The 25713-nt window shown below is 35.9% G+C and overlaps 1 protein-coding gene across 4 annotated transcripts in view; it reads left to right on the forward strand.

The window, feature by feature from the left end:
- DENND4C (DENN domain containing 4C) overlaps positions 1 to 25505 on the forward strand; it is a 43479-nt gene extending 17974 nt beyond the window's left edge. Inside the window, exons 13-33 of one of the 4 annotated variants that reach the window (XM_062635010.1) lie at positions 918 to 1063; positions 2238 to 2273; positions 2490 to 2620; positions 3483 to 3615; positions 4085 to 4291; positions 4959 to 5087; positions 5846 to 5990; positions 6322 to 6468; positions 8704 to 8832; positions 10018 to 10158; positions 11524 to 12675; positions 14277 to 14453; positions 16066 to 16175; positions 16620 to 16795; positions 17749 to 17931; positions 18941 to 19130; positions 20034 to 20279; positions 21587 to 21704; positions 22678 to 22831; positions 23950 to 24014; positions 24684 to 25505. In XM_062635010.1, the coding sequence (XP_062490994.1) occupies positions 918 to 1063; positions 2238 to 2273; positions 2490 to 2620; positions 3483 to 3615; positions 4085 to 4291; positions 4959 to 5087; positions 5846 to 5990; positions 6322 to 6468; positions 8704 to 8832; positions 10018 to 10158; positions 11524 to 12675; positions 14277 to 14453; positions 16066 to 16175; positions 16620 to 16795; positions 17749 to 17931; positions 18941 to 19130; positions 20034 to 20279; positions 21587 to 21704; positions 22678 to 22831; positions 23950 to 24014; positions 24684 to 24820 (4052 nt within the window). In that variant the 3' untranslated portion in view covers positions 24821 to 25505. The remainder of the gene's footprint in view (positions 1 to 917; positions 1064 to 2237; positions 2274 to 2489; positions 2621 to 3482; positions 3616 to 4084; positions 4292 to 4958; positions 5088 to 5845; positions 5991 to 6321; positions 6469 to 8703; positions 8833 to 10017; positions 10159 to 11523; positions 12676 to 14276; positions 14454 to 16065; positions 16176 to 16619; positions 16796 to 17748; positions 17932 to 18940; positions 19131 to 20033; positions 20280 to 21586; positions 21705 to 22677; positions 22832 to 23949; positions 24015 to 24683) is intronic. The other 3 variants (XM_062635011.1, XM_062635012.1, XM_062635013.1) reach the window with 3 other exon arrangements.
- The last annotated feature ends 208 nt before the right edge of the window (positions 25506 to 25713 follow it).

The following is a 25713-nucleotide window of genomic DNA, read 5'->3' on the forward strand; positions in this document are numbered from 1 at the left end:
TAAAAGCTCAAGGTTCGCTTTGGTTGTACAGTTCTTAGCAAAATTTAAAATCACAATTGTATAACTTAAACTATTCAAATTTGGTTAGAATATGGATGTACACACACAGAACTGCAATTTTGCATTATCTGAAGTATTAGAAAAACTGTTGTTCAGTAACGTGATTCACTCTCTGTGTGGTATATTCCATAAGGACATTTGGAATATTTGAATAATTTGGAATGTAAGAATTTCTCAATTTGTACAAAGCAAAAATGCCAGAAGCCCTATAATGAAGAGCAAATTAACACTCTTTATGTAAATGGGAAGATAATAGAGAATGGGGTAGAGATCAGAAATGTAACAAACAAAACAGTGGTCAGCAAAGGTCATCGTATTTTCCTCATCACTTTGACTTTTCAGGTCTGTTTATGATTGAATGCTAGATAAAATGTCACAAGGGTTTTTTTATTTGTGGTGGTTGTGCTTTGGGTTTTTTTGTTTGCCTGTTTGTTTGGGGATTTTGTCCCATTTTGTATTTTAATTAATGGAAGAGAGATTTGAGAAGAAATTTTTAGCCAAAGATTTGGAAAGTTTTAAATGTTTTCAGGCCCACACCTGAAATTTTAGTATTGTTTTAACTGTTAGGTATTTCTGGTTTTATACAAGGTAATCATTTCCTTTTTCTTGCACAAAAAGTCAACAAACACAGCAGAATACATGGAGGTGACTGCCAAATATTGTCAACTATGGTAAAAATAATTACTTAAAAAATGCTGTTATTTTAATCTTCCACGTGCAAGTAGTGCTCAGTAATTGTTTTTGTGGATCAATACTTTATGTATTATCACTTTAAATATTTACTGTTGACACTTTACATGTTAATTTCTTATGGTACTCATAACAGGTATTCAGTTGTGTGTTATTCTTATAACCAGGATTTTTAAAAAGCAGAGACCGTGCCTATACAAAATTCTACACACATCTCACCAAAACACAGATATTCAGCCGCTTCATTGAAGAGTGCAGTTTTGTGAGTGACAAGGATACTGGCTTGGCATTTTTTGATGACTGCATAGAAAAGGTGAAAACTGTGTTGCAACACTGTTAATATATGCTTCAGTTCGTTTTGTGTTATTGTCCTGGTTTTTAGTTGTAAAGATAGATAGCCTCTGTTTAAGGGATTGCAATTCTTCATGGCTATTGCTGAGTCATTTTATTCCTTCATCTTCTTGGATGATCATAATTTTCTTTGTTGATGCACAAAATTTCATTAAAACCCTGTACCATGTCAAACTGTAAGATACTGTGAGAAATACCAGTAGCTGACACTTCAGCACAATGCCATCCATGTCCTCCCTTTAAAAGTTTATCACCCTTCTTCTAATGTGGAATTATCTACCAGTGGTCATCAGCCTTTGTTGCTCAATTTAAACCTAAATCACAAAAACACACCTAGTGCTCCACTTACAGTCTAACCGGATTTATGTAGATAAGATCCGTTTTTGTTGTCTGTATTTTATATGAAAGATATGTAACCCATTCTTGGCTTTTTGAAACAAAGTCTCTTCAGCATCTTTCTGGTCTGGATAGGCTACTGAGTTTATAACTTCATCTGTAAAATGCCAAGTTGACAATATAAAAATTGGGAGCAAGAAAATTATATGTATCTTTTAAAGGTTTATATATATGATTCTTTCTGGACAGAACCTTAATTTTCATACCAAGTTCTTACAGAACGAGTCTTTGATTTAGTATGGATTCCAAACAAATTAACACTTGTAAACAGACCTTAAAATTAGGTTTTTAAAAGTTTCTTTGCCTTATTTTTCTTTCTGCTGAGTATGGGTATAGAGTATGTATCTAGATTATACTATGTTTAATATTGTTAATAGTTTGATATTATTGCAGGTTGTTAATGTGTTGCATTCTTAAATTGTCATATAGAAAATAGCAGATTCTTAAGTTTAACTGAATGAAAGCACTTTCCTTTGATAGATTTAGGATTTTGTACTTAGTAGATAATGTCAACAAATTGAAAGCATGCTGATTCCTGCAATTGCTTAATTTCAGCAAAGGAAGTATTTGAAAAGAGATTGATTGCCTCTGCACCAATGTGAAAATTTATTGTTTCTTATTCAATATTTCAATAAATGACACAACTTTAACAGAATTATTTAGGACCTTTTAAATTTTTTTTTAATTATTTTGGATTTTTAGCTGAGAAGAAAATAAGTTTTTTCTTTCTCTTTCCCCAGCTCTTTCCAGATAAAGGAACAGAAAAAGGAGAGAAGGTACTTTGTCCTTCAAAATGGTTAGGGCTATCTGATTTAGAAATAAAAATGAAAAAGACATCTGAATAATTAGAATAAGTATAATTTTATATATTATGTATATAATCAAGTACAGTATATATTAAACATATTTTTACATGAGCTAACATAATATTAAAAAGGATATTTTATCCTAAAGTTAAACTTTGTACTTAAGAGTTCCAGTTCTGTTTTCAGGTTGATGTAGATTCTGTCGAAGAGGCACGGTTGATTGAGCTTGATGAGTCACAAAAAAGTGAACACACAGTGTTCATAATGCCACCAGAACCTCCTGCTGATGATGGACAGGAACGAGTGCCAAAATACAGGTACAAGTCAAACAGCCACATGTAGTAAAACTAGATTGTTTAACTAGATTTTTAAACAGTGCAGATGTTCCATCTTGGTGTGAGACTTGCCTTACTATAATGCTCAGAAGAATCTTTAAGAAGGTGGGAACTGCCCAGATTCTGGTAAGTTTCCAAAGCTCTGTAAGTCAGCATTTTGTGTGTGGATTTTGATTTTTATTTTTCAGCAGCTTCTTGTTAACTTTACAGTAATACCTTTCCGCTTGTCTTCACTGTCTTTCTTCCTGTTTGAGCCATTTATGTGTATTTTGTAGCAACTGCAGTGAACTTTGTTTCAGTTGGAGTGACAGAGCGGTGGGTAATGGATCTGCCTGGTACTGTTTGTCTCCCGCCGGTGAACCAAAAGAGCAAAACACCCACTCCACTTTTCAGGCTTTCATTCAATGTTTTTCAGCCCTGTGCAGGAAATTTGGAGCTTCAGACACCACATGTGTTTTTTTTCCTTCTGTCTTTCTTGGAGGTCACGAAGGTTCTATTTCCCACTGTTGCCCTGGTTAATCATCATCTGTGCTGCCCTGACCTTTGTGACATGAATGGCATTCTAGTTACTGTTTCCACTGTCTATGGAGATTTAATGTCCGAGGCATTTTCTTGTAATATCTTTGTGAATAAGGCTTAAAGGATCTTGCTGTATTCTTCTTCCCACTCCCCTTCCCCCCCCCCCCCCCCCTTTACCCCTCACCCCCTACTTCTTTATTCTCATGTTTGTCAGTTCTTTGCACACAAATTGTCTTTGTATGACTTTCCTGATATCACCAGGTAGTGAAAAGCTGTTCTTTTCTGTTTTTGTTTGTTTTTTTTTTTTCTCTAATCATCTGTATAGCTATAAAAACTTCCCACGACTAGATTTCAAGCTCTTTGACAGGCCACAGGAGCTCAAGCTCTCCTTCAGCAGACACTCAGCTGGAAGCAGCATTTCAAATAGTCCAGCACTTATGGCAAAGAGGACAAAACAGGTCAGATGAGTCTTACTGTAATTACTGTATGAACACTGAAATATACAAAGTTTTTTGGTAAAATTGGCCCTTCCTATTTATAAGTTAATATTGTTAGAGGTTAGGTCTTTGTAACTATTGAGAATCAACACTTGCAAAAGAAAGAAATAGGGCAGCGAATAAAGAAATTATCATATGAGATTACAGTTTATTATCAAAAGCACTTCTAAGTTTTAGTCTGTAGTAAAAACAAAAGCAAATTAAAATTAGTGCTCAAATGGTGAAGGAAAAAAAAAAAAAAAAGAGGATCCTGATGCTAGTCTTTGCTTGCAGAGAGTTTTAGTAACAGAGTGGTAAGAAGAGTGCTTCAGTTGAATGCTTGTCCATTATTACTAAATGTTTACCTTTAAGGAGCCAGTATCTGGGTAATGGCTTCTACATTCAGGTTGTTATATCTTTTGTGTGCTTTTTTATTTTGTCACCCTTACAGGAGATAAAAACAGCCCATAAATTAGCCAAGAAGTATTACTTAAGCCCCCCACAATGGGCAAAGTGTCTCTTCAGTCATAGTTACAGCCTGTGGTTTATTTGCCTGCCAGCCTATGTCAGAGTTGCACATCTCAAGGTCAAAGCACTGCAGCAGGCATACGATGTTCTAATTAAAATGAGGAAAACTGATGTGGAACCACTAGATGAGGCAAGTGTGAATGGAAAAACTGTTATCATAAAACATGGGATAGAAGACACGGTGCAAATGTAGTGCATTTCACCACCACCAGACTGAGCATACTTAAGTTTGACCTGTTTTAAAGACACTTTGAAATGATCTCAAGGAAGTCTGCTTAACTAGGACAGCTGGAAATGAATTTCCATTTCCATCATGAGTGTAGTGTCAGCTTGGGTCAAGTATTACAACTTAGTATTGCTAATCTTCTCCCAGACTTCTTCAAGAAGGAAGTTCTTGAATATCCTGTTTTTTAAATACACTTTGTATTAATGTTTTACAGCCCTACTGAACTGAAGGGATAATGGGTTTGTGTGCAGCATACCTTCTTTCAGTAGTATGCACAGACACACAGCAGCACTGCTTTTTGTGTGGGTGTTTCCTTCCCTCCTTTATTTCGCAAACAGTAGAACCGAGTGGAAAAAACTTCAGCGTTCTCAACAAAAGGACTGCTGATGTTATTTCAGCTCGTGTGATTTCCTGTTTAACTCTTGCTCCCTCTTCTGGCTGCTGAGTGTTGGGTAGCTGCCATCCCATGGCTTTGCCGTTTACATGCGTAGAAGTTAGAAATCAGGGAAGAGCTTCAGCTGTTTGAAAATCCTTGTCATCAATCCATTTATGCATTTCTGTGTCTTGTTAGGTCTGCTACAGAGTTGTTATGCAGCTCTGTGGACTGTGGGGTCAGCCTGTTCAGGCTGTGAGAGTCCTTTTTGAAATGAAAAATGCTGGAATACAGCCAAACGCAATCACCTATGGTTATTACAATAAGGTAAGAGAAGTCTTAGCAAGGGGTACTGGCCCACTGTCTCTCTTGCTATTGTCTCTCCCCTTGTCCTGTAGCATGCCTTGAAGATTGTTTCTCACAGCTCTTTACTTGGATTTGCTGATCCTGCTGGGCAAGCAGTCATTCTGGAAATGCTTATGGTTCATTGGATCTACACTGTATGATTTTACACTGTTAAGTTTACATCCCTGTGCTGTTTGGCTAACCAAAAATTCTGTTCAAATACACATTTATCATGTTTCCACTTCCACATTTTGGAACTTGTCTAGTGCTTCCAGGTCAAATCCATGTGTTCCTAGGTATATCCTTTGAAGTAGCACGATCTATGCTGGAGAAGGCTGGAATTAAGCTAGCTGAAGTAGCCTCCCCCCTTTTTCTTGCTTCCAAGTTCCTGATAGATCCTGATGAAACTTCTTAGTAAAGTAAACTTTGTAAAGTCATGGGAAAAGAGATGATCTTTTGTTGCTGCCAAAGTATATAAGTAAGAGCAAACCCCGTCTTGTTTACTTAAAGAAATCTTAATCCATTATTTATTGTTACTCAGCTATTGTATCCAGAGCTGTGGGATAAAAGGAACAGCTCATAAGAGGGAACAGGTCATAAAAACACAAATGCTTTTCTTTCTTCACGTGGGTGACAGGAAATGTCTTTTTTTGAATATGGAAAGAAAAGCTTCTCACTGTACTGTGTTTATTAGTATAACTTTCTTACTGGTTTTGTTATTGCTATGTCTTTTTCTGTAGGCAGTCTTAGAGTCATCTTGGCCTAGCAGTAACCGCAGTGGCATATTCCTTTGGACAAAGGTACGAAATGTAGTTCATGGCACAGCACAATTTAGGCAGTGCTTAAAGAAATCAACGCAGAGCCCACGAGTACCTTTGATATCAGGTAATAAATTAGTTAAATGAGTTTATTTCTGCTGGACAAGAGCATGACATGCTTTCTGAGAGATTACAGCTAACTTTGTGACTTTTACAAGTGGACAATCTTTCCTGATGTGTATAGAAATTGATAATTGCCAACTTGATGCTTGAAACCGTCTTGGAGCGTCTTTCACAAACTGAAGAATTAATTGTCTGAATTCTGTTGCTAGAATTTCATAATCTTATTTTATATGTGCAAGCAAAAGTATTTACTGTTGTCTGAAGAGGTTAGATCTGTTTAAAAAACTAAGAAGTTAAATCCTCTCTTACTAACCAGCTCTCGTTCATGTCTTTAGCTCTGCGAAGTGCCACGGGTGGAAGTGTTGGGGACATGGTGAGCCATGGTAGCGTGGATAGTTCTAATGATGCTAACAGTGGGGAGCACGCTGTCTTCGTCAGTGACTTAGTCAGGCTTGATTCCATTGATAATCACTCTAGCACAGGTACTAGATTCTGCTGGGTTTCAATACTAACAGACCTCCAAAAGGCTAAATTTTCTAGTTTCCTTTTGGTTTCTCCTCCACAATCACCACCTTAACCTTTGGGTCTGTAGAGAACAAAACATGGAGTTAAACTGAGTAAAGAAAAAGAAATACACCACTGTTGAATATTACTCCTTTACCACAGATCATGCTGCATTTTTAGTTCATGCTTTTTCTTTAGAGTGAACCATAGCAGAAATACTGTCCTGTTTAAATAAATGTCTTGCTGTGGTCTCATAAACCTTGCTTTTTATGCTAATCTTCAGAAAAGGTATGAAGCACCTGACAAATTTTGCGTATTATTATTTATTAACAGAAGTTATAGTCTGTGTGAGTAAAACCTTTCTCTGCGTTAAAGGAAAGGAGTGAAAGTTGCTGAGATGATTAGAAGCTAACTCTTTAAAATGGTGTTCCTTATGGTAATCTGGAAATTACCATATGGTAATCTGGAAATGCCTAATTAGCATTCCTGGAGTTAGCATGTGATGTTTGGTTATAGTAAACTATGGTTTTAGAGGCCATATTCAAGCTTCTTAGTAGTAGTTGCTAAACTTAGAAATAAATACAGAAATTGTAAGAACCTTGTCGTACAGTCTGTATGAGACACCCTAGGAATGGAAAGAAAGGTGACAAGCTGGGGAAAAACTCTGATTTAAACATAGTATGCACTCTTCTAGACAAACTGGAGTAAAAAGAGTGTACAGGAAATTAATCACTTGAGATGGCAAGACAAAATTCCTAGTTCTTCGTATCTGCTTAAATACTGATTACGTCCTACCTGTGCACAGTCTCAACTAAACTTTCTTTCTGTGTGTACTTCAAAACTTAAAGTACAAATGGTTCTTGCACACTTTTCATGTTTTTAATATCTTGAGCCCTTCTGTAAAGAAAACTTTGTCTGATTCCTGTGCTTCATCTGATATGCCTGCCTAGATTACTGAACTTCCCTTCTCTTTGCTCTTTGTTGCTCTGCTTTTTGCTCTTTGCTGTCTCTTGGGTGCCGCATTTGTCCTTGGCTATCACGGTGTGGGGTGCAGACTTGTATGGTGTGAAGCCTTGGATGCACGTGTGCATTATTTCTACCCTTGAATGTTACTTCTGCAGGTAATTCACCCATTTATTGATAGGGTGGTTTTACTTCTGTGCAAAGCAGACATTATTGAAATGATGGTAGAGGGAAAATAAGGATGGAAAAATGTCAGGACCTACTTTTCTGTGTAAAAGTTTTTTAATATAGTAGCCAAATATAATTATTGGTGGCTGCACAAACTTTTAAATTTAAATAATCTTTACATTTGTGGTTTGTTGGTAAAATAAGCAGCAGCAATAGGTATTGTAGGTAAATCATGTCTGTCACCCAAGTTTTATGGAGGTTCCTAATACCTTTCACACTGTCTAACTTACTTACACTTTGATCTTTTTCAATACTCTCATGTATTCTAATAGGTACACTAGGACATATAAATAATTCTGTTTAACATATTGCTGTGGGGTATGCCCCATATAGTATTTTTATATTTTGCATATGCAGCAACTTTTAGGATAAAAATAACAAAGAAAAGATAAAAATGTCTTTCTATATTGTTTTCTGATCATACAGGCTTTTTGGACTACTGTAAACTCTTGTTGAGTTATAGCTCAATGACTGGTGTCATGGAGGAACAAACTTTTTAAAAAAGTTTAGATTTTTACTTTTTTTTTTTTCTGTCACATTTTATACTTTGCACTATAGCACAAGGATACAGCAGGGTTTATGGTACAGTTATTGTCAGGGTTGTATTCATTATTAGAAGCTTACTCAATTACTGTTGTGCTTGTTGTAATTTCTTTTGTAGATGCATTTGAGAATTAACTTGCCCAGCAACGAAATATTTTATGCTCAAAGAAATGTGAAAGGAGATAAAGTGCATTAAAAGTAGTTAGTCATTATAGTGTTCCTTAGGGAATAACTTGGTTTTAATATGGTAATTAGAAAAGTAAATTTATATTGTATTCCCTCATTATCCCCGCTGTCACCATCACCAAGTAAATCTGTGCACAGATTAATTACTTTGGTGATTTTACTATTAACTTTTCTGGTGAAAAAAAAAAACAACCAAAACCCAGATTAATTTCAGTTTTTATATTTTTCTTACTGAATAAAAAAAAAAAAGGAAATAAAACCGAATCTGAGGCATACATTTGTATTCCTTCAAGCAGGTGGTCAGTCAGACCAGGGCTATGGATCCAAGGATGAATTTCTAAGAGATGATGGGGATAGCCTTCATGCAACTGAAATACAAGTAGAGAAGGATACTTCTTCTAAAGCTGAAGATCTAATAGGAGGTTAAGTATGCATGTTTACACTAATGAAGGCTTTTTGTAATAAATCTGCTTCATGCATTAGACTACTATGAATACCTAATGTATTGAATTCATAATGTTGCCAAGGTCAAAACATGAGTCTCTGAAATCTGGTGGCCTACTTCTGTGCCCTAGATAATAGCAGTAGCATACATAGAGGTAGAAAAGGCCTTTTGTTAGACTAATTTAATGTAGGTGGAAAAAGTGGACAAGTGCTGGGGCACACAGTGTTTTGTATTCTTTTCCTCTCATTTTTGTATTTGAAAACTTGCCTGAATTTTCAGCTGTACCAATTGACCTAATAAAAGACACTATTTTTTCTTGCAAACTCTTCCCAGCTGTAGAAAATAATGGTTGACTGTTGTCTTCCATCCTGGTTTTGCTCTTACGTTTTTCTGTATTTTGTTGTTCTCATTACTGAATCTCTTCCATATCTGTGTTACTAGGTCCTTAATGTTCATTAGGGCCTCTAAAGCTGTTATTAGACAAAGAGCCTGCATGAAAATCTATGAACTGCTGCAGCAGAAAAATTATGTACTCAGTCAGAGATCAATGTAATCAGACAAAAGCCATTTATTATAGACCATCAATCCTTTTTATACTGTTGTCTGCATCTCCTTACAATAGCTTGCTGTATTATAATTGGATACATATTCTTGCAGCACACAGCAACTAGTAACAATTAATCAAATAAGCGTATGAGAACTTAACCTTTAAAATTTGCTATCAGTCCACTATTTTGTATCTTAGCACAGTCCAGTTTCTTCTTATCCTCCTTGCACTGTTGCTTCTTTACCCACGTCCTCCTTCATCCTCGGTTCATGTTGAGCTCCATGTAAGCGCTTGCTGACTTGGGAACGTGGCCATTCTTTGCTGAAAATTCATCCAAAGAATGCTCTTCCTGCTATACTTTGGGTAGTTGAAAAAGTACCGTGGGAAGAAATTGGCATATTTTCTAATCTTGTGAACAGCTAAGCACTCTCTGCATAATACTGTCTAGTGTCATTTGTCTGGGTAGTATGTCCAGGAAGTGTTCAGTGCCTCATGGGACTGATCCTTTAAGTTGTAATTACATAGGGAACAGTGTTTTGAGTTTATGCTTTCTGTAACAGTGTAAATTAAATGATTTAGTTGAATTAACTTAAATTCTCATTCTCTTTCTTGTAGAGCTTTTCAGTGAGAAATTTGATGAAAAGCGACAACTTAATATAGAAACTCATAGTCCAACAGACCCACCTGCTTGGGGTAGCAGTATTGTGAAAGTTCCATCTGGCATTTTTGATAGCAGTGGAAGGAAAAGCAGTGGTGGTGAGTCACTGGGTGAAACAGCTTGCTAAAGCACTGATCTTGTTGTACTATATGTTTTGCAATCTTTTTCATGCTATGAAATGAAACAAAACATCTATTTGAGGTGCAGATATCTTGCGACAGTTGCTTTCTGCCATTGTCCTTTGCAGGTGACTTAAGAGGAACCTGTGGATTCTTAGATTGTAAGTCACTGTTGAGTAGATCGAAATCAAGATTTTTCCCTGTCCTGCACTGAGACTGTTTCAGTAATGTACTAGAAAAACAAAAAAATTACTCTTCATTTTGTCACTTAAACCTCACTAAGCTTGGACAAGCCTCTTTTTTTCCTGGCTTATATTGCCAGTGTGTAACTTGGGAACAGTGCATGCACAGCCATACAAAATTTATTTACCTATCTAGAGCTTTACAATGAAGAAGACTTATGGAAGACTTTGGCTTTTATATAAAAGCCAAATCTTGGGGCTCATTTTTTTTTCTTCCTTTGTGCCTGTTCTTGACTAAGGCAATGTAGTCCAGCTTCAGTATAGCTTAATAGCAAATCATATAATTGAGCCTCAGGCAAAAATTTGTCTTGAGCCTTTCTGGCAGTTATGAGAGCTGATGACTAGTCAAGAAGCAGCATCAATGTGAGACTCAAGCACCCTCCATTAGAGGGGTATGGTACATCAGGGTGCTTGACTTAGGGATGTTTTTGTATAGCTAACACAGCTTTCTAGGCAATAAATATTCCCAATTCCCCAAGGAAATGGGAATATTTATAAATTTAGTTTGTATCTTCCACATGGTAAATTTAATGAGCTTTTTCTAAAAATGGTTGTGTCATAAATGGAGTAATGCTTCTATGTTGTGCAGACACACACAATAGTTTTTTTTTTTTGTTTTTTTTCTAGAACCAGGATGGAGTTTGATGTATAGAACTCTGAATATAGCTCTGGGAAAAAAAAAAAAAAGAACAAACAAAACCCCACAACAAAACAAAACCAACCCCAAACAAACAAAGCTGAACGAAAAAAAAAAAACAAACAAAAAACCCAGAACAATCTTTACTTATAATTGTACTTTCCCTTGGTTAATAATGGACGTAGTACCTAGTCTGTGCCAAGCATTGGCACAGGGAAAGGAGGTAGAAGCCGTAAAAGGCTTTGACTTCAAGGAGTCAAAGCGTAGATGACTTTTGATCTGCAGGATGCCTTTGCAACCAGTAAAATAACTTGTTAATGCTGGTGTAACTCAGTAATGCATAACTTGAGATTGTGGAGCTCCAAGTCTTCTCCCCAGTAAGGAGATACAGAGATTTCACATGACTTCAGGAAATAAACATTTTCTGTGGCTATGGATACCATATTAATGCCTTTTCTCTTTTAGAAACTGGTTCTAGCACACTGGTCATAACTCAGGATTCAGCTGAAGATGCAGTCTTTGGTGATGTTTCTCCTAAGAAAACAAGTGAAAAAAGACAGAAGAGGCAGAAACTGTTTTCAGAGAGAAGCTGCAGTTTCAGCAGTGAAAGCAGAGCAGGAATGCTCATGAAAAAAGGCAGCTTGGACTTGCATTCTAAAGAACTGGCAATAATGATGGGAGCAGATGCCAAGATCCTAACAGCAGCTTTATCTGGGGCCAAAACTTCACCCTCTCACATGAGTAAATCCCACAACTTTGAAAGTATCATTGACCAGGAGGTTTCTGGCGTAAGTGGCACGTGGAATTGTGCGACTGAGAGTGACTGGGAATTGGAGCATAGGTCTTCACCAGTGCTGGAAGAACCTCGGGAAGGGCATGAGTATCTTGAGAATGGAAGAGATGAAAACTTGACCACAGTGCAGGCCCTAAATGTAGAACAGTCAGTTGAGTCCAAAAACGAGAAACCAGAATCCAAAGATGCAAGTACTAAAAGGAATAGCTTATATGGAGTGCTTAAGCCTATTGAAAGGGAAGATGTTGAAGTAGGCTTGGACCCTTTATCTTTGCTGGCTACTTACAGCACAGAACCAAGGCATCTGGAACCTGAGGAAAAGTTGGTGTCACCAGTTGCAGCACGTAATTTAGCAGATGAAATAGAAAGTTATATGAATCTGAAGAGCCCCTTGGGTAATAAGTTTCCCAGCATGGAGCTGCACAAGCTGGATAGGGAAGCAAAAGCCTCTGGTACACTTGGTCACTCCCAAGAAAGGAGGTCAAGCCTGCCTTTGGATCCCGTCCTGCCATTCCCAAAGTCTTATGAAAGTCAGAGAAGTCCTTCTGTCTCCAGATCCAAAACATTCACTGTACGACCAAAGCAGCAAACCCATCTGCAAGTTCAAAAGGAGCGGTCTTCGTCTTTGACAGGACTGGGTCATTCTTCTCCACATGGCTCATTAGGATCTGTTGTAACAACTTTATCCAGTCTGAAGCTGGACAATATACTGTCTGGACCAAAAATGGATGTCCTGAAATCAGGCATGAAGCAGGCTGCCAATGTAGCCAGCAAGATGTGGGGAGTTGTAACTTCAGCATATAGTTACTCAGATGATGAGGCAAGTGTTTTCCAATAGTAGACAAAGCTAGAGTCCTTACTTTTGTGTCCAAAAGATTGCTCCATGAGATGGTGTTTTTATCAAGTATTGACTTTTGTTAGCTAATACAAATAGCATTTAATGTGTGGTGGAGCTTTTCTCTGTCATTTAAAAACACTTTTCAGACAAAATCAAATTAAATAGTCTTGATGCAATAAACTTAAAATATAACCTTTTTTGTCAACATTCCCCCTTCCCTGTTTATTTATTTATGTTTAAAGAAACTGCACCAAGAAACCCTACAAAAAGAAAAATTATGTCATCTTGAATGATACCATACTACCTGTCTTATTTAAAAAATTAAGGAAAGGTTATAAAAAATCAAACCTAAGAAGCCAGGTTGGTGATTTAAAGTTGAAAGTAGAAAAGTACAGCCTGAGATCTAGTAAATTCATGCATCGAAAATTTTAAAAGTAAATGTTATGATTCTTCTCTGAGCACAGTTGATTAACAGTCTTTTTCAGAGTAAAGCAGTTCAGAGTATAATGACACAAATGAAAAATGAGATGGAGGAATGAATATTATAACTTCCTTCTTTACATATATGTCTTGTTATTCTGGCTTCAAACTTAGGTTTGGCCTTTTTTTTTTTTTTTTTTTTGTTTTACCCTAAAGGCTCCTGCTTGATCCATTTAACCCCTTAATCTGATTTGGCTTTAAGGATCTTTTGTCTCTCCTCGTGAGGCTGTCAAGATAGATACTTATTTCCTTTTTCAAATTCTCCCTCCATTCCCCAAACTTTATAAAAGATGTGAAATGGAAAGATTGTTCTCTGGCTTTATTTCTATGTGAAGAAAATTTGACTTATGTTACTCATGGGGTCTTTTCTATTAAATAAAAAAAATATATATTTCTTACTAGTATTTTTTTAACCTTATTTTGACTGTGACAGTGAAAACTCACTCGTTACCTTTCTTTCCAGTTTTTTTTTCTGTGACTTAGGTTTTGCTATGTGCTCTTCTATTATACTTACCTGTTCCGTAGAATTTTGTTTAATGCCACATCATAATCTCTCACCAACATGATTTGATTTCCATCAAAAATCTTTTATCTTATTTCTGCAACTTTTCATTTTTAATATCCTAATTTTCATACTTCATTGCATCTTGTGGCTTAGTGACTGTGTTATTGCTGCATCATTTCAGCTGATACATTTCATTCCTGTTTTTAATTCTGAAAATTTCACTTTCTGAATTTTTTTCTGATAATTCCTTTTTTTCTGATAATTTCTTAATTTTGAGTAATGTTTGCCAAATCAAAATTTTTGCATCTTTTTTTTCTGTTTCTCTTGTAATAAAGACATTTATATTTCAGTGTCTCTGTCACTCAGTTTGATCTTCATCCAAGTATTTTTGTTCATGAAGCCTTTCATTTTTCCAGTATCCTTGTGGTTTGTTCAGTATCTCTTCTTTTTGAGGTTGCATAGATTTATCTTAAATGTAAGAATTTTTTTACATGGGGTTTTCATCTTAATCTGCTACTTTAATTCTTTATTTATTAGGATAAAAATGGAAGTCAAATAATTGATCTGGAATACTATTTTTCTTCTTTTTGTATTAAAGGAAGAAAACAATCGACTGGACTTTAATTTCCCTGCTGGTTTTGAAGATAATATTTTGGGAGATAATCTGACACCAAGAACTGGCGTCCCAGGGCTCATTACAAATGAGCTTGCACAAAGCACTACTAGTCTTGGCAGTAGCAGTAGCAGTGGAGATGCAGGAAGACAGCATTACAGTGCACGTGAGATTGTTTTTTTTTGTTTGGGTTGTTTGTTTGTTTGTTTGTTCAGTTTTCCCATCATAATTTGTTTATAATGTAACAAACAGGGAAAACTGGTATGTGTGAAATGATTCATAACAATGGAAGCTATGGTAATTTGAAATTATTTAAAACCCTGAATTACAAGCAAATTTGTACTTCCGTTCTAAACTTCCGTCTTGCAATAGCAAATAGCTAATGCTTCTCTTCATTGAATGTTTAAAAAGTTGATAAAAAAACGCAGTGATTTAACTGTAAAAATACTTCTGTATGTGTGATAGGAAGATTGCTAGCTAGGAGCATGTGCTCAGTCATGGAAAGTCAAATATCCTGAAGGTTCTTGAAATACTAGTACAGAAAAGCAAAGCAGTGTCCAAGAACTGCAAAACTGCAAATAGTTGCATAACTAACAGAGGCAGATCTTTCAGTGGGGGGAGGTGGAAATAAAAAATAAACAAAACCAACTCCACAGCCCCAAGGGCCAAGAAACCCAAAGCAACACACACAAAAAATTCTTAAGTTTTACTGTTGAATGGGAGGTAATGAATGCATACTTGATTTGAAGTTGTGAAGGTAAATAGATTAATATATATGCCTATTGCTAAATTGCCCTTCCCTACCTCCCCAAAGTTCTAAAACTGCATGAAGTAAATCTAATAATTTCCAGTTCAGATGTGGTTCTTATTTTGAGAAAAAGATGTGTGCTGAACCTACAGATCTGTAGGTTTGGTTTACCTTTCTTTGCAGTACTTTAATGATGTGAATATCATAAAGCCATGTGCATCAAGAGAGGAAGAACTATGTTGTGGAATGGAGATAAGCTGGCCTTACCTAGCAAAATCCTGACATGATTATCTTCTAGTTCCAGTTAGTTAGGAGGGTTATAAGAACTAACTATGAAGAGTGGCAGCTGTCAACAGAATATGTAAAATTTTTTCACAAGCATGAACTTTAGCGGAAGAAGCAGAGGAGCTTTCTTTAGAGAGTGATTTATTTTTTTTTTTTAAATAGGGAAGTTTGGGATTGTCAGAGGAAGTAATACTAATAGTTTTGCTTTCTAAACCTGATTCCAACCATTTCCTTCTGGTAAATATATTCCAGTTCCTTTTTCCCTCCTGGGCAAAGCTCATAACCCTAAAACCCAGCCTTACCAAAGAAAGATTATTTGTTTTACTGCAATGTTAGCCAGCGGTAACTTAAGCACAGTAATGGCATATTTGGTATTATGTGTCTTCCCTGGTACAATTCTTCTCTTTGTTATTTACACATGTATGTATCATTCAAGAAATGTTGAGCAGCTTTTAAAAGGATATGTATTGAGCAGTCTTACTGTTTGCCTTACTCCATTCTTTCTTTCTTCTTTCCTTTTACCAGTGTGTGATATATTGTGTTAGACAAAAATAACTTCTAAATGTTAAACACAAAAATGGTATTTATTGATATTGTAATTATATCAGTGAAGTTACAGAGCTACGCATATTTTGAAGATCTTCTGGTACAATTTTCTGTCTTGGTCGAATGGAAATTATTTTCTTTGGGAACAGGTGAATTCTCTTTCCTTGAATATAAAACCCAAACGGCTCTTTCTGTGCAGGTGAAGTTTCATTGCCAAGAAGTATGAAAATTCAAGATTCTGAGAAGTCAGAGCAAAGCTCTTCACATAATACTAGCCTATCCAGCATTTTCCAGAACTACGCGATGGAGGTAAGGTTAATAAACTTATGCAGCCAAAGTCTACCACATCACTATAAATGTTTCTTTTGTGTTCGATTAGTTTGTTTGTAGGATTTTTTGTTTTCTTTTTTGTAGAAGCAGACATACAATCACTTAGAGAATTGAAACCAATTCATATACACTGGAGGCTTCGTAGGAGTGAACATTTGCAAATACTAAATTTGTAGCATTTCAGGGTAATGTTTCTTCAAGGTCTGAAAATAACAAACAAAAATAAATTATTAGTATTTGCATTTCATAGGTAAAACTTATGCTGGCAGGATAACTCAAGTATGGTCGGTAAGCAGTGATGAACTCATGTCTCCCAGCTGGCATTCTGATACCTGTTAAACTCCTGTGGACACTAAGCCTATAAAGCCAATTATTAAAAAACCCTGAAACAAGATTGATAGTATTAATTCTTTGCTGTTTTAGGTATTGATGTCTAGCTGCTCTCAATGTAGAGCTTGTGGTGCTTTGGTTTATGATGAAGAAATTATGGCTGGATGGACAGCTGATGATTCAAACTTGAACACTACCTGTCCTTTCTGTAAAAGTATCTTCTTACCTTTACTTAATATTGAATTTAAAGACCTACGTGGCTCTGCCAGGTTAGTGGGTTTTATGTGTACTCTTTTTCTGCCTTTTCACTTGGACAAGGTTATATTTTTTTCCAAAAGGATCTTAGTTATCTTTTCCAGTATTTTTGTCTAGATGGTTGCAAGAATGTCTGCCTGTTTGACGGTTGTGAAGGAAGTTGTAAGTCATGTACACTATTGCATTTCATTGTAAAATAGCCAAAAAGCAAAGAATCAGTTGCCTTTTACCACTTTTTGTATTTTCTTTCTAAGCCTAACTGTACGGAAGGTATAGATCTGGTTTTGTTTAGCTTTTAAAATAAAGCTAATGGATCATGAAATTTAAAAGCATATAAAGTAGTTTTTAAATCTGTCAGCAAAGAATTGCACCCAAATTAAATTTATTAGCAGCTTTTAGTTACAGATGCTGCAGCTTATTGTTTCTCCAGTAGTTCTCCAGTTTAAGCTTCTCTGCTTACTATTTTTATCTTTTTTAATTGCACTGTGAAGGCTGCAACTTACTTTAAGGTAATTTAAAATGGATTCTCACTGTAATAGTTATTATTGTGAAACAGAGCTTTCATTAGTGTTCTCTAATGCTGAAACTTAGCAAAGCATGACACATTCCTGCTGTCTTGTACCTATAATGGTGTACAGTCTCCTAGTCAGTAATGTCACTTTACAGTAACAGCAATTTTCAGTGATGTGTCAGCTGTTGATATATTGTTGATGGGGAACCATGATAAATGAAGGTCACTAATGACTTATAGGATTTCTTCTTTTGCATATCAAATCTCTGTGTTTGTTTACTTTGTGTTTGTTTACTCTGCCTATATAAGTTACAGTGGTCAAGCATTTAATGTTGTGTTTCCTTATTTTTACTACTTTTTGAAAGTAAAGGTAGAGATTCATAACTTTTTTAATGACTTTATGCTTAAATCTTGTTCTTGCTATTTCTCTTCCCTCCCATTCCTGTTGTAACTTAGCTTTTTCCTGAAGCAAAGTACTTCGGGAGATAGTTTACAGAGTGGCACCCTTCCATTAACCACGGACCCCCTGGAGAAGAAGCTGTTGTCCAGTCCAGCTGTTGCTGACTTGATCAGTTTTTCAGATCACCCACAGTCCAGCCACACCATAGCTGAAGAAACTAGCTCTGTAGTTGAGCAGAGGTAGGTAAAACAAGGGTTTAGTTCTGTCAGAAATGTATCAACACATTATTTCTCCTCTGCTTTAAAGTGAAGATCGACTTACGGACCAAGTATGGTAAAGCACGTTACAAAGTAACTTGATGATCATCTGTTTTCTCTTATTCTTTTTGCATGCTTTTATCAATTTGAAGTAACTGGTTCCACTAAGTGAGTGAGTATTAGAGATACAACTCTAGAAATAAATCTTCAGGTTCATCTTCTAATAATTAATAGGTAAAATAGGTATTGTTAGAACACACCTTTTAGAGACATAAATATAAGCCTTACTTCTCCTTTCCTTGTGTTTAGAATTTAACAAGAAGGACAGTGCATTATGGGGAAAAATAAGTCCATTTGCTGAAACATTCTATTTTGAGAGAAAAGCCTTGGACCCTTGACACTTGTACAAAGCATACATTCTATGACAAATAATACTGGTGTAAAATTGAAACTCAGAAAATAATGCTACTACTTTTGAAACAGTATGAGGGAGGAAGCATTAAGAAAGTTTAAAGTTGCAAGAGAGAAGAACTGAAATAGGGCTGCTATGAATTGTGACCTTTTGCTGGAATTTGTTAACATTATGTTGCAATAGGTACTAAGTCATATAACAGTTGCTCTACTTATGACACTTAGAGAAAGTAAACAAAGGGAATGAGGAAGTAAAAATGAACATAATCAGAACAAGATTGTCTTTGTGTGTTAACAAAACTGCACTGCTGTTTTTCTAAGCAAGGTAAAGCTGTACCAGAGCAATGGTACCTATACAAAACTGCGATTCAGATTCATGTCTTAGGTTCTACTTAGCTGCTTTTCTGGAAGGATTGTTATACTGTTCTGTATACTGTGGAGCTAACAGGTCAAATATGATTCCCTATTAATAGAGAAACTTGGCTTGTGATACTCACTTGGCAGCCTTTCTCCTCTTCTTTCCTGTTGCCATAGGAATGATGAATAGTTTCATGTTAGCATATTCTCTTTCAAAATCCAGTGATGTGGGAGAAGAACCCAGTAAAGATCCCAGAACCCTGAAAACATCTTCCAATAATCCACCAAAAAGGGGAGTGTCCTTGACTCGGAGCCACAGTGTTGGAGGTCCACTGCAAAATATTGATCTTTCCCAGAGACCATCTCATGGAATTTCAACAGTTAGTCTTCCAAACAGTCTGCAGGAAGTTGTGGTAAGTCTACAAGCTGCACATTGAGTTGACAGCAAAAAACTGAGTGCAGTGAACAATACATAATATTCTATTCCTATCATTCCTGTCCATTTGGGGAATGGAAATGGCCAGGCATATTTTCACATTCTTAACGATCAAAAAAAATAAAAATTAAAATCTTGGTTCAGTTAATCTAAAATTGAGGGGGGGTTAGTACATTGTACAAATGGTGCTGCTTGATTGAAATGTTCTCTCTAGCAGAATGAAGTCTTTGTCTTTCTAAGACTGGAAGTTTTTTTAAAAAATAACCCAACTTCTACAGCAGACTGAACACAATAGTACAAGCAGTACACAGTTGCAAGATTGAAAGTTTGTTCCTTTTCCAAGCATTTACTTACACTCTTCCTATCTGTTCTATTAGGCTTACCCCTTGAGTGGATAGGGTAAGAGGCAGTATTGAGACTGTTACATTGTTATTGCATATGAAACGAAGTATTTCTTCTCTTTCTGGTGTTTTTTATTGGCAGGAAGCTGTCTTTAACATGTGAATACATGATTCAGTTCCACAGCTGATATAATTATATTTCTACATTTCTACAATCTATATTGCCACCAGCTTATACAGCTTGAAACTGCACAATCGTGAACAAACTATAACAAATTAGCATTTTCTCTTTTTCACATAACAGCGAGAGCTTAGGTGATTGTTCTTTAAAGTTAATAAACACCTCAATCGTCACAACTGTTGATGCTATTGAAGTTATTGTGTGTTCGGTGCTTCCAGATGTTTCTTCCAAATACAAAAATAAACTCTGCAATGGGTGATTTCCAGGGCAAGTAATCCTGAAGAGTATTTCTGGAAGAAAATCCTTTGATTCTGTAAAACCCCCCAGTTTCCTTTTGTGTGTGTTGTTCTGTTTTTAGGGTCCTCTAGTAAAAAGACCTAATCCTCTCCCTGTATCTGTGCCCTACTTGAGCCCTTTGGTACTGCATAAGGAGCTTGAATCACTGTTGGAAAATGAGGGAGAGCAAGTAATTCATACATCCAAATTCATCAATCAACACCCCATAATTTTCTGGAACCTAGTTTGGTATTTCCGACGGTTGGATCTGCCTAGCAACTTACCTGGACTCATTTTAACATCTGAACACTGTAATGATGGAGTGCAGGTAAGTGGCTTCTTCCTATTAGAGCTGCAGATATTAGGAGAAGCTACATTTGAGAGTTTGGTTCAAAAAAAATAGTTAAGTAATACCTGAGTAGCTTGGATCTAGTTTCCTGGGGTTTATAATATAAGTAGAAAGGTATGTTTTCCACAAGGAATCTTAAAATAGGATGGGTGAAAACAGCATTCAAATTCTAGTCAAGCCATTCTCTTCTAAAAAGCCAGAGACTGAGATTCATTAAAGAGAAGGTGATGCATGGAAGGAAACAAGATGTATCTGTTGAGAACTCACAAATAGCAATGCATTGAAATCCACATAGTATGGGTTGTGTACTTCAGTATATAAACCTTTTACGTTATTAGTCAATATTTTTTGTTCTTTTCCACTAATAGGTTTTGCTATTCAAAGTCCACTGAGTTTCAGTACTATATGAATGGAACGAAAGAACATAGAATGGATGCTATCTTTTGAGTGTTTTGCTTTTTCCATTTTAAGGGAAACCTATAGGATTTGTGTATGTAATTAGCAGATTTACAAGCATGCATGCAAAAAAAGTAGTGTTTTCCTATCTACTTGTATGCACTGAAATTTTAAAATTATCTCCCTCAATTTTCAAAAAAACCCAGAACCCTGGAATCAAGAACAATTTTCAAGAAAATGTAGTTGAAGACCAATACTAGTGAAATCTAAAGCATACTGGCTAAATAGAATGCATTAGCAGGGTAAAGCAGAAGATGGAGCTTAATATCTGTAACTGCTTCTTTGAATTGACACATTAGTGGTAAATTTTTCTTTCCCACTAAGCCTTACTGTATTAGAGATTCTAAAGGCACTTACTTTTATAAAATAATTATGCATCTAATGTTTTGAGTACCATATAGTTTAATGGCAGCAAATGGTTCATACAAATTCTTCCTGCATGTTGGAAAGATCAACACAAGGACATGCATAGCAGGTCTTAGGTTAGAAAATACTACAGTGTGGCATGATAAACGGTACAAATTAAGTAACATCCTCAGTGCACAAAACCCATTTTTTGATACATGCTCATTCAAATTTTTTTCAGATAGAAAATTTTTCTGTAGAAAACTGAATAGTCTTCGTACATTAGGCTAAACCAGAAAAGGCAATTAAATGTTGCAGTAGTTGTGATTTTGCTCTGATTGAGTGAATTTATCTCTAGAAGACATCAACTGTTCCTGTTTGATGGATTCAAGATGAATAAAGTAAACCTTCATGAAAGAGCAATTTTTTAAATAATGGGAGTATACTGATGTTAGAAAAACTTTTTTCCCTTCGTGTTTTTTTAGCTTCCTTTGACATCTCTTGCTCAAGATAGCAAGCTAGTATACATCCATCTTCTGTGGGACAATATCAACCTCCACCAAGAGCCGGGGGAGCCCCTCTATATATCTTGGAGAAATCTCAGTAAGTAAAACAAATGTTACAGAAAGCAGAGGGAGGAGAAGCTATGGAAAAAAAAACTGTGTTTTGTATCGTCTGAAGTGTACACAGCCCGTCAAGTTGGAAAGCTTTCTTAGTGTGTAAGGCATCTGCAATCCCTGAGGTACTTAACATAGTCTCAGTGTCAAATTATGAAAGTATTTTACTAATCTGTGTAAAAAGGTATGTTATCTATTCTTTATATGTCATATGGCTATAAATAGGGTAGGAAGATTTGCTGTAGATGTGAGGCTAAGTAATCTTCACCTGATTTCAATGTTTAACTGCGTTATGTAGTTATATCTATGCAGACGTGAAAAAGACGAATTATCTTGTGTTTCTATAACTGAATGAAAGGTAACAAGTCCCATTAATATGTACATTTGGCAGGCTACTTGGCTGTCAGAAAGTAACATCAAAAAAAGCCTTTGTCTACCATAACTTGATTTGAAGAAAAAACAGGCAGACTGCTCATGAGAACTTGGGATTTCATTACTTCTGATCAGCAAAAAAAACATTGTTGACATAGACTTCTCAGTCTATGCTCTTTGATGAGAAAAGTTTCTTTGATAAGGAATATGATGGTGTTTTCTTTTGTTCTGCTTCTTTTCCATTGTGTAAAAATAACCTTCATGAACTTAGTATCTGAAACTGAAGTAGAGCCATAAGTCTGAGCTAGCAAACCATCACAGCCAGCCTCTGATGCTGGATACTCTTCAGTCTCTTATATCTCTCTGTCACGTTGAAAGTGCTTGCACATGGGTAGTTGATGCATCCAGTAACTTTTGTGGTGGAATAGAGACCATAAGCAGACAAAACGTTTCCATTGTGACAGATTTCTGTAGATTGAGTAGAGGTTCTGAATATTTATCTTACTTTCTGAAATACCTTCTTCTTATTAAAGTGAAAATATATGAGATTTTTAATGTTTAATAGTCTATATGGTTGTGTTTCCCAGATTCTTCTGAAAAGAGACCCTCCACACTGGCAGAAGATCAGCAGGCAATAAACACTTTGCTGGAGAACATTAAACTAAGTATTCAACACAATAATGTTGTTAAACCAATCAACCTGCTGCTACAGAAAGTTAAGCCAGATGTGAAACGACAGAGGTAAAGGGGTAATCTCTTCTTATTTTCTCCCCACTCTAAGTTAAGTAAGATCAGACCATATGCACTTAATAATGAGAATTCTGTAAGGATGTCTCGCAATATTGTTTTATTTTGTGTTCACCAAACACTGTGTGTATTTGTTTATGCCCATGATTACAAACAAATGCATTCTGTGGTGAGATGCGTAACTCATCCAAATCAAATGAATAAATAAGTTCCTTGATCAAAATGGACATTTTATGAATTAATGAGAAAAACACATATACTGACGATGCCGATTTTTTGGTGCTGCTCCAGATCTAGAAAATTGATAAATGTAAGTGTGCAGTACCCTGTTGCAGTGTCTGGAATATTCTCCAAACTACCTGGTTATAACTATTGGAATTCTAGCAACCTGGAGTACTGGCTTAGAAAGTGTATACACTATGATCCACAAATAAAGGGAGACATGTAAATAACGCTTCTACTGTACAATTTGCCATCTGCACTGCAATTCAGAGAGGGCTTTGTTAAAAAGCAAGCCTCTGAATTAAATTACAGGAAATATAAGATGTATTCGAAGTTTATCATGCTAGGTCATCTCTGCTTCTGTGGTTTGTAGTTACTAAAAAAAAAAAAAAAAAAGTAGTAATCTGCCTACAGAAGAATCTTCATGAGTTCCATGAGGAAAAAAGTTAATATACCATTGTTTAGTGATATTCAGTTCTGAGATATATCGTGACATTCTGAAACAAAAAAAAGAACCAAAATATGGGTGATCTGAAATACTTCTGCTCCCTTTACTTCACCCTCAGGCAGGAATAAGTTAAATAAGTGGTGCTTAATTCTGTATTTCTCATTTTTCTGGAATTTTTATGGCACATTTGACAGAGGGATTTTTCATAGAAAACTTAGATGCTGGGATCTGACAATACTGTATCTTCATGTGTTAAGGAAAAATACTCAGGCACGAGGAAATCTTAAGCTAACAGTCATGTAGATCAGTCACTTTCTGCACAAGAAATAGTAACAGAACAGTTGCAGAAATATACAATAAAAGGTTAGCATCTTCAACATTGACTTTGTAAACTTATGATAGGTGGTGCTTTCATTGACTTGCCCTTCAAAATATTTCCTAGGAGTTTTTACAGAGAAATTCTTTTCCTCTCTCTGGTGTCTCTTGGAAGAGAGAACATTGACATTGGTAAGTTAAAAAATACTGTGAAATGCATGTGTCTGTTTCTAAAATACATGAATACTTTATGTGGAAACTAGTGTATATATTCAACCATGAGTTTCTAAGTAGCTTTTCAATTGCTGTATTTTAGTGCAAAGTACTATGCTGTTACTCTTCAAGAAGGTGTTGCTTTTATAGAAAAGTAATTCAGATGGGGTGTTAATTTGAAACTAGTAATCAGCTGTTTTAAACAAAATTTGTTAGCTTGAAGCTTTAATTCCTTGTGTCTGAAAACATGTTCCCAGTTTTGTCCATCTTTCTCTGACCTACATGTTAGGCATATGTCATCTAGCCATCTGAATGCTCATCTCTTACTGATCTCCTCCACCCTGACTTTTACTTGGTACTATGCAGGCAAAGGGACTTCTTTATGGGATATGACAGGGGAAATACCCTGGGAACAGGCAAACTGAACTGCAATAGAAGTAATGGGCATCCACTGTGATGTGTTGTGATGCTCCAACGTGAAGAAACTTTTCAGGTTCTCTGAGAGAACTTGGAAAAAAAAAAAAAGGGTGGCTAGTCAAGATAATTGATGTTGTTATTAGATAAAAATCATCAAAAGGATTTTATAGGAACATAGTGGGTGCTCTACAGGGTTTCTTCAATAACTTCAACTATGCTTTTCTATTTCAGAGGTTTTTGATAGTGAATACAGAATTGCACATAAAAATCTACCAAAGGAAGTTCTTGAAAAGATGCACAAAATAGATGCTCCACCAAGCATCAGAGTTGAATGTTGTAGGAAGTGCTTTGGAGCACCTTTAATATAAAAATGAGGAAGATGCACTAAACTTCGGTGTCGCAAAAGTAGAGGGGAACAAACCAGGAGCATGGTGATACGTACACTTTCAATCCCAAAAGGTGATAACTGAGCAATTTGTCAAAGCAATTTCCTTGAGATACATCATATATTTTTGTCTTTCATCTCACGAAACAGAGTGTAAAGTATGTTAAAATGTTTTTAAACTATGTTAATGGGGTGAGTTGGTTTCAGTGATTGATCTGCTTTTTTTCGCTGTATATACTTTTTGTCCTTCCTCAGATCCTTCTCCCACAACATGAAGTTGCTCAAAAAGGTGATGATAGAACAGACTCTTAAGTTCCTGACTTAAGAGCCATCAATATTTATGTGTTTTAATGAACTACTTTTCCTGCCACAGAATACTTAGGTTCTTCACTAATACTATAAAATAGCCTTTTCCTAAAGAAGGATTTTTTTATTAGTGTGCAGTATGTATGTATGAATGTAAATACTTGAGTCCTTGCATTGGAAATTGCAATGCAGTTGCTTTTGTCAGATCACAGCACCTAAAATTGCTACCCTTTTCCTGACCCATGTCCCAGTATTCTAAATTATCTTTGGCTGAAGTTTTCATAATGTATGTCTGCAGTTGTAAAAACCACTCAGTTTTTCTGTATTCTCTATCTGACACATTAAAGATCCTATGAGCGTGCTGCTGCTTTCTCCAAGAGAATGATGGGCTTCTACACGAAGCAGCTCAGAAATGGATGGCTTTCTAAAAACTTTTTTTAGGAAGCTTTAAAATGGCATTAGAATACATACAGGGTTTGTTAAACAGATGCTGTCTGAAAAAATATTACGCTCTATACTGTATGCATGTGTGCTTAAAAGGTATCTTTTCCTTGAATTCTTCTATCACCC

The sequence above is a fragment of the Pezoporus occidentalis genome, unplaced genomic scaffold (assembly GCF_034315485.1).
Source record: "Pezoporus occidentalis ecotype Australia unplaced genomic scaffold, CSIRO_AGI_Poc_V1 ctg444, whole genome shotgun sequence".
In the NCBI taxonomy this organism is placed as follows: Eukaryota; Metazoa; Chordata; class Aves; order Psittaciformes; family Psittacidae; genus Pezoporus; species Pezoporus occidentalis.